The sequence below is a fragment of the Mixophyes fleayi genome, chromosome 1 (genome assembly GCF_038048845.1).
Source record: "Mixophyes fleayi isolate aMixFle1 chromosome 1, aMixFle1.hap1, whole genome shotgun sequence".
Classification (NCBI taxonomy): domain Eukaryota; kingdom Metazoa; phylum Chordata; class Amphibia; order Anura; family Limnodynastidae; genus Mixophyes; species Mixophyes fleayi.
Window position 1 is genome coordinate 242,520,836 of NC_134402.1, and position 9,107 is coordinate 242,529,942.

General features: G+C 42.4%; 1 protein-coding gene across 1 annotated transcript; it reads left to right on the plus strand.

Moving 5' to 3' along the window:
• The first annotated feature begins 2,463 nt into the window (after nucleotides 1-2,463).
• Nucleotides 2,464-8,452, plus strand: LOC142145886 (uncharacterized). Its single transcript, XM_075204609.1, has 2 exons — nucleotides 2,464-4,532; nucleotides 8,435-8,452. Exons 1-2 carry the CDS (start codon nucleotides 2,607-2,609, stop codon nucleotides 8,450-8,452), a joined length of 1,944 nt encoding a protein of 647 aa, XP_075060710.1. The 5' UTR covers nucleotides 2,464-2,606.
• The last annotated feature ends 655 nt before the right edge of the window (nucleotides 8,453-9,107 follow it).

The following is a 9,107-nucleotide window of genomic DNA, read 5'->3' on the forward strand; positions in this document are numbered from 1 at the left end:
TGGTTCTCTGGTCTGGGGGAGTGGGTACAGGAAATGGTTGCTAGTGTAGGTAAGCTCCTTCTCCTTATACTGGGTGTCATCTTAGCAATTGGTTTAGTTGTCAAATGTGTTCCTACTGTGTTGAAGTGTGGAAAACGGTCTCATAGGAGTAACACTGAGAAAGAGACTGAAAGGGTGGTACCAGATACCGAGATCATGGTCTGTGAAGAAGTATTGTATAATCCTGAACTTGAAACAGTGATTGGGTGATAGTTTATTACACTATCAAAGGGTGGAGCTGTCGAAGTCAGCAAATTGGATAAAGTCATTTCAATTAAAGCTAGCAAACTTGGTTGTCTTTGTCTGAAAAGATGCGTACGGTACGCATCGACGTACAAGGGCACGCTACGGCGTGAAAGGGCGTATGCATTCACTACACGTGGCAGCAACAGTAATTGGTCTTTTACCATACATTCGCACAAACACGCATACTTATAAAATAGTACACATTAATGGTAGTTGCAACACATAGTCAGTTATGTCGAAATATAGTAGTATTTATATGTTATATCAGAGTTACATGCATATTAGTGAAATACATGGAACGGGTTGAAGGAATAACATCATAAGTGGTATCATAATGAACCTTGTTACATATCCTACTGTTTGGTTCACTCTGCGAGGGAATCGCAGAGTGCATACACAAGTTATGAATGATAGGGAATTATGAACTATTTAAGACTAAGGAATCTTGGCGGGAAGAGCAGAGCATACCCCCTGCAGAGATGACCCCCTCCTTTGGATTCCTTAGGATGAACCAGCCAATGATTGACAACCCCTTGGACATTCCTGAGACCTGGACCAATAGATGCAAGCTATACCATCTTCATTGTATTACTGTATTTGATTGTGTATATAAGCAGCAGCTTGTGATCCAGAGTGCAGACATCTTGTCCCCAGACTTCAGGATTGAATGACTGCACTGGATCCAGAGCGCCTGCGATAAGTAACGGCTGTATTTACTATTACTTCGTGTCATGTGCAAGCTAATGTTTAGGCATAAATCTGCAAATATATGTTTGTGAATTACTTCCTAGAAATAGTGTGACCAGGTTCTCTTAGAAGCTGTTAGATCAATGGGTTTTGTGGATGTTAAACCACCCAGGGGGGCTGGTAGATAAGGATAGCACCTTATACCATTTATGGCAGGATGGCAAATGTGAATGCCTTTGAGGAGATCTCTTGCAAGACAATGAAATCTCACACATGTTTGGGAGGCCCCAGACAGGCCGACTGCAGAGACTGGGTTGTATGTTAATGACAGATTCAAGCTGAATAAGGGCACAGGAAAAGATCATATCATTTTCTCCAATATCATACATACCAGAGGCATGTGTGGTATGCAGATGAAGGGAAACTTAGGACCTGTTGTGTGAAGGTAAAATCATGTTCGTAAACCATACTGTTGAAAAGTTAGGACGGTGTAAAGAAAACTTGACTTAGAGGTATTCAAACAGCAAAGTCATAAGACCCTAATTTGCATTCTCCCCTCCTGTTGGTTCTGACCTCACAGGGAAGGGGGCTGGGTGGTCCTGTAGCTTGACTTTAAAACTGTATTGAAAATGTAACTCTGGGTTCTTCTTCTGAGGGAGTAATTGAAGAGGTTCCATTTTTTCCTGCTCCTCCCGGCACCACAAACTTGATTCTAAGTGAGGTATCAATTCTGTGTTTTATCCTTTTTATTTTATAAGAAACAATTGCACTATATTTGTATTTCATTTTATTATCTTTTTATCTTAAGCATTGTGGATGTGTCTTCCATATTAAATTACACTTAATAAGTTCTAGTCTCTGTGTCCTTATGAATTCACGCGACAGTTTGGTCCAGACGCTACCTAATTGAAACTGTGCAAACCTTGTGGTTTAAGTGAACTCTGATTAAAGTAAATTGTGTTGGATTAATGCTAGGGAGAACCGAAGGCTTCCTAAATAAGAGTGTCAGCTCTTATCCGAAAAAACCTTGGTGGTGGTAATTAGTATCGCAAAGCTAGTGTGTGGCATAGATAGGGAAGTATTTAATCATTTTAGACATATCAAGTGGTTGTTGTGTGGTTAACCCTGGGTCACATAAGCGTCACGCAGACTCAGGTGAGTGCTGTTCGTGACAAATTGGTGGCAAGCTTGTGGGATATATTTTTAATTTTTTTTAAGAACTTAAGTGAATTAGGGTTGTGTGATCCCTGAGAGAGGAAATACAGACTAATTCACCAGAGACTGAACTCAATGCTTAAAACATTATAAGACATACAGCAATTGTTTCTTTCCCTCCCCTTCTCTTTTTTTTCTTATCTTTTTTTATTTGGCATTAAGCGGAGGAGATGGCGGCTGCATATAAACGCTTGACAAAGGAGGCGCTGATTTCAGACTGTGAGGATGGAGGAATTCCCACCAGTGGCAAAAGCAAGAAGCAATTGATTGAAGCTCTTGTGCAGAGGGATCAGCAACTCACAGCTGTGTCCGAGGAAGAGAATAGCCAGAACTCAGAAGTGGACCTGACTGTGGGTATTCCTCAAAACCAGGGACTGTTAATTTCGGATGATTCTAATGGTTCATGTGTGGACACTGCTATGGATGTTTATTTGCAAACTGCCCTAAAATATTTGGGCCCAGCGGACATTACAACTAAAATGCAACTCATACAGCAGTTCCAGGAGAAGGAAGCTGCTGACCGTCAGGAGAGGCGTGCTGCTATGGAGGCAGCAGAGAGGCGTGCTGCTATGGAGGTAGCAGAGCGCCAAGCAGAGCGACAGGCAGAAAGAGAATCTGCCAAGCGAGAGGCAGAGAGGAGATATGAGCTGGAGCTTGCGAAGCTCAAACGCCAGCCAGAAGCCAGAGATGCTGGTATTAGCAGACCCCGTCCTGAGAATTTCCCTGTATTGGAAAAAGATGGGGATTTGGATACTTTTTTGCGAGGTTTTGAAAAGACTTGCCGACAGTATGGACTGGCCAAAGATCAGTGGGCACAATATTTAACCCCTGGTTTGCGAGGTAAAGCATTAGAAGCCTTTGCAGATCTTCCACCTGAGATGGACGGAAATTATGAGGCAATCAAAAGTGCCCTGTTGCAACGTTTTAACATCACCCCAGAGGCGCATAGGCAGAAATTCAGAGATTTAAAACGCAGTGCCTCTGAATCATATTCAGGACTTGTGGCCCAGCTGTGTGCTTCCTTCAAACAGTGGGTTGGAGGGCTACAGATCACCACCTTTGATGCTCTGCAAGATTTGATGATCCAGGAGCAGTTTCTGACTTTGTGCCCAGCTGATGTGAAGGAATGGGTAGTGGATCGTGACCCTACATCATCTGCGGAAGCAGCTAGACTGGCTAACAAGTACACTGTCACCCGGGCACCTACAGCTAAAAGAGGAACTTTTGTGCCAGGGCAGTCGGCCTGGAAAGGGGGCCGGCCAGGAGGATCAACGCCACCCCCCTCAATGCCATCACCCACTGTTTCTTCATCTTTTGGGAGGGTTGCGGCAAAGCCTGCTGTGGGAGACACCCGCAGGTGTTTTGTGTGCAACCAGGTGGGGCACATTAGTACCGCTTGTCCAGAGAAGAAGACCAGTTCACCCTCCGCTGGGGGGGTACCTTCCCTGCAATCTTCACCAGCTGTCCTGTGTGTTGCGGGACCAGAAGGGGGCCGGAAGGACAACCTACAAACAGTCACTGTGGGTGACAAGGTAACTGTGGGGTTAAGAGACACTGGTGCGGATGTTACATTAGTTCATTCAGAACTGGTAGGGTTAGAGGACTTCATTCCAGGAAAATGTATTTCTGTGAAAGGGGTTGGTGGAATTCACCTAACTGTACCTGTAGCCAAAGTTTACCTTGATTGGGGTGCTGGAAGAGGTATAAGGGATGTCGGGGTCTCAGATAATATGCCTATAGATGTGTTACTGGGGACAGATTTAGGAAGAATGTTGTCTCAGTATGTCTGTAATGACGATGTCAATGCCACCCCTGTTACTGTGTCAGAATCAACTGAAAGTACCAAAGTTTGTTCCCAGGTAGCAGGAGGTGACAAGGAAAAGGTCTGTTCAATTGCACCTGAAATGTGTAAACCAGGATGTGACAGGGACAGGGAATGTCTTATTATATCTGATGTAGGTAATGATGCTAATGTCACTGTGTTAGAATCAGCTGAGAATACCAACGTTTGTTCCCAGGCAGCAGGGTGTGACAGGGAACGGAAATGCCATATTATACCTGAAGTGTGTAATGATTTTAATGCCGCCCATGTTACAGTACCAGAACCTGCTGAGAGTAACCATGTTTTTTCCCAGGCACCAGGAGGTGACAAGGAAAGAGAATGTATTATTGTACCTAATGCGAATAATGAGGATAATGCCAATAACAGTATTGTGTTAGAATCCAAACCTGTCTTCACACTGACATCTTGTCATGGGATAGGGACAGCGGACATTGTTATTGCAGATATTGGCATTAATACTGGTGTAAATGTTATGCTTACTAGAAATGGGACAGATGCCCATGTGATTACTTCTGTTGTGCTAGAGAAAGACAATGTTTCTACCCAGGTAATATGCCCAGAAGATGCTGTACAAGGTAACTGGGAGGGCGGGCAGAGTGAAGATGTATATTCTGTGCCTGAACCAGCTGCACACAGAGCTGGTGAGCATGGGGGGGAGACACCTAGTCCTGACCAACGGGAAATAGCGAGTGACAGCAATCCTTACCTTGCTGCTGGGACCTGTAGTTCGAATGTTCACCACTCAGATCTACATCTGAGTTCTGACCATTCACTTGAGTTTTCTATAGAGACCAGGGGGTCAGTGGCTAGCCCACTCTCACTTAGCCAGCCGTCTAACAGCTTAGAGGAGGTAGATGAGGGGCCCAAACTTCCTGTTACTCTACACCCCCAGATAGATGAGTCCAAGAGGGAGGGGAGCATCCTGTTCCGTAGCCCCCAAGATAAGAATTGCATAGTGTGTCCCCACCTAGAAGTGCAGTGTCAGGAATCCCAGGCCATTGTTCCCTCAGGCTTTAACTTAGAGGACATGAGAATTAGAGACAAAGTGCACACTGCAACAGGGTTGGTACATGAGAACATGATGCAGGCCCAGACAAGCCAGAAGCAGTGGTATGATCCCCCTGCCAGGATGATAGAGAGAAATTTTCATTATAATCTGTTGAAGGCTCCTAATGACAGTGATGCGTGTGCCCTGACAGTCTGTAGATTGCCAGATGAGGGGAAGAAGGACTTGCCATTGGATCTAGTAGCTGCAGCGCAAGGGATAGGACCCTTTAAGAATACAGAGGTTAGCCCACAGATATTGCCAGACCAGAAGTCCCAGCTGTCTGAGATATGTAACCCCTTTTTAACCCTTCTCCCCAGAGAACCTATTGAGACCCAGTTAACAGCTATTCCATTTGAACCAGGTGGGATCTGTGGGAGATGGCTTGGGCAATGACCTGTCAGTCAATTCCCATGCCATCTCTTAAAAAGGGAAGGTGTCATGTGCAAGCTAATGTTTAGGCATAAATCTGCAAATATATGTTTGTGAATTACTTCCTAGAAATAGTGTGACCTGGTTCTCTTAGAAGCTGTTAGATCAATGGGTTTTGTGGATGTTAAACCACCCAGGGGGGCTGGTAGATAAGGATAGCACCTTATACCATTTATGGCAGGATGGCAAATGTGAATGCCTTTGAGGAGATCTCTTGCAAGACAATGAAATCTCACACATGTTTGGGAGGCCCCAGACAGGCCGACTGCAGAGACTGGGTTGTATGTTAATGACAGATTCAAGCTGAATAAGGGCACAGGAAAAGATCATATCATTTTCTCCAATATCATACATACCAGAGGCATGTGTGGTATGCAGATGAAGGGAAACTTAGGACCTGTTGTGTGAAGGTAAAATCATGTTCGTAAACCATACTGTTGAAAAGTTAGGACGGTGTAAAGAAAACTTGACTTAGAGGTATTCAAACAGCAAAGTCATAAGACCCTAATTTGCATTCTCCCCTCCTGTTGGTTCTGACCTCACAGGGAAGGGGGCTGGGGGGTCCTGTAGCTTGACTTTAAAACTGTATTGAAAATGTAACTCTGGGTTCTTCTTCTGAGGGAGTAATTGAAGAGGTTCCATTTTTTCCTGCTCCTCCCGGCACCACAAACTTGATTCTAAGTGAGGTATCAATTCTGTGTTTTATCCTTTTTATTTTATAAGAAACAATTGCACTATATTTGTATGTCATTTTATTATCTTTTTATCTTAAGCATTGTGGATGTGTCTTCCATATTAAATTACACTTAATAAGTTCTAGTCTCTGTGTCCTTATGAATTCACGCGACAGTTTGGTCCAGACGCTACCTAATTGAAACTGTGCAAACCTTGTGGTTTAAGTGAACTCTGATTAAAGTAAATTGTGTTGGATTAATGCTAGGGAGAACCGAAGGCTTCCTAAATAAGAGTGTAAGCTCATATCCGAAAAAACCTTGGTGGTGGTAATTAGTATCGCAAAGCTAGTGTGTGGCATAGATAGGGAAGTATTTAATCATTTTAGACATACCAAGTGGTTGTTGTGTGGTTAACCCTGGGTCACATAAGCGTCACGCAGACTCAGGTGAGTGCTGTTCGTGACACTTCGCTTGAGCATTTTTATTCTACTTATTGCGAATAAATCTTTGTGCTTTGGAAACACAAATCGAGGTTCGACAATCGTTATTGGTTAGCGACAATACGCACATAACACAGGGTTGGGGTTTGCTCAAATTTTGGTGGATAATGGCAAGTGGCAATGCAAAAATCAATGGGGAGTGGGGGCATCCCTGTCTGGTGCCATTAGAAATACTGAATGGGGATGACATGACTCTGAGCGACAGGAGAAGGGTATTGAGTCTCTATGTAAGATCGTGACATAAATTTTGATGTCAACATATAATAGGGACATCTTTCTGTAATTCAAACATAAAGTGCCATCCTTACCTGGTTTCGATATCACAAGTATTGGTCCATATTGCTAAGTCGAAGACCTCCCCTTCGAGATTTTTTTTATAGAACTGTGTTAGAAAGAAAGCCAAGATGGCCTTAATTTTTTGGTAATATTGTGGGGTTAAACCATCGGGTCCCTGGCCTAAGGAAGATTTAAATTTTTTTAATGGCTGCCAAGGTCTCCTCTAGAGAAATATCGGCATTTAGAAACACTTACTGTTCATAAGAAATCCTTGGTAGAATGGTAGGGGACAGGTAGGTAGATAGTTTGTCCTTCCTTTTAATTTCATTAATCAGATTAATTAAAAGTGCCCATTTTTGTCTTAATTTGTTGGTCAAAATAGAGTCTGCATTATCAGTTTTATCTCCGCTGCTTTTCAAGAGAGAATTGTGTAGAAGCTGCATTTTTTTTCTGCGCTGGCATTACTAACTAACCTACCCCAGATTGTGACTTTGTAGGCCCCCATATAACTCCTGGAGCAATTATAGCAAGCTATAATTGCATGTTTAATCTCCTGAAAGGTCGCTTGGTTCAGAATTTGAGAATCATCGAGACACCATCTATAGCTCTTGAAGGTCTTAGTAAAATCTCTGATTTATAGCATAGATCGAAAACAGTGTGATTGTTTGAGCGTGAAGAGTGCCAATAACCACAAGAAAGTGACCTTCAAGATCTGCAAGTGATTTGGTAATAAAGGGAACATTGTTGAGTATAAGGATTACAACACCTCGCTTTCGTATGTCAGAGTTTTTACACAGCATACATTTGATACTAAATTAGAGCACTAGTACAACCCTTAATATACTGTTGCATTAATCACTGATCATTAGCCTTAATTTATGAGGAATCGTATCCTTCAATTCTTAATACTTTTGTGTATATAGGGGTAATTGTCAGAATTAGTGGTTTTTACATGTAGTTGGTTTGACATATGCATCCCAGTGTCTGTCTCACTCCAAGATAAAGATAAGTGAAGAGGTATAGCTGCTGGAAATTCAGAGAAAAAATAGACATCTGTTAATGGGTTAAATTGTGGAGTAACCAAACCCTCCCCACTCATAGGGGGTTATCTGATTTTTGTTCTCATTGTTTACCTTATTTTGTTCTTTATAATCTACCACCTGGCTTAGCAGAACCAATCACAGGGTACAGAGGGAAACAGAGAGAGGGAACAAGAAAATTAAATCTCCTTGGCCATTCCCTCATGATATGATGGACTAATGGCACCCATCTCTCAGTGAATCTAATACCCTTACCTGGGGATAAGCCATAAGCATATGAAGAGAGTCAAGAAGACTGGGACTATGGTACTCATTGGACTCACATACTGAAGAAAGAGATGTGTGAGAAAAAATTCAAGGAAAACACACGGAGTGCCTAGCTACAAGTTGTAGTTGGTGATCTGTGCTTGTTTTTTAACAACTGCTTTGATTGCCAGGAGAACATATGGTTCTGAGCTAACTTAGTAGAAAATGAGTAGTCCCCAGTGATTGGTAAATCTCTCTACTTGTATTTCTACCCATTATATTCTGTGTAGGGAAGATGGGAGTGTGTGCTGAATGTAAGAGTCAAAAGAATGAGAAAAAATTCTCAAACAGCAGAAGGTAACCCTGCTAATAACTCTACTATGAATATAAGAGACATATAGTGACTTAACCCTTAAATGATGTCCTCTCTGCTATGCACTTTGAAGCAGATATCGTTCTACAGGCAACTGGAAAACACTATATGACTGCTATACATCCAGATAACTTAAATAAAGGCCTCCAAAAAGTGCAATTGAGAATTAGCATAATATATGCAAGAAAATACAAAATACCATACCCTATGTTATACAGTAGAAAAACTTAACATGGACTTAACATGGGGTCCCCTTCAACAGCTGCCTGTTAAAGGGGACCCTACCTGATATGCACTGCAGGGAGGTCACCATTGAAGGGTTAACCCACTTTATGTCTGTTGTCTTCAGCACATGTGCAGTGCACACATTTTCATATATTTGCATATATTTTCTATCTAATACAATTATTAAAAGCACTTATGAGATATGTTTACCTTTCAGCACATCCGATTCACTATACAAGTGGATATACCCTTGTATATATGGCAAC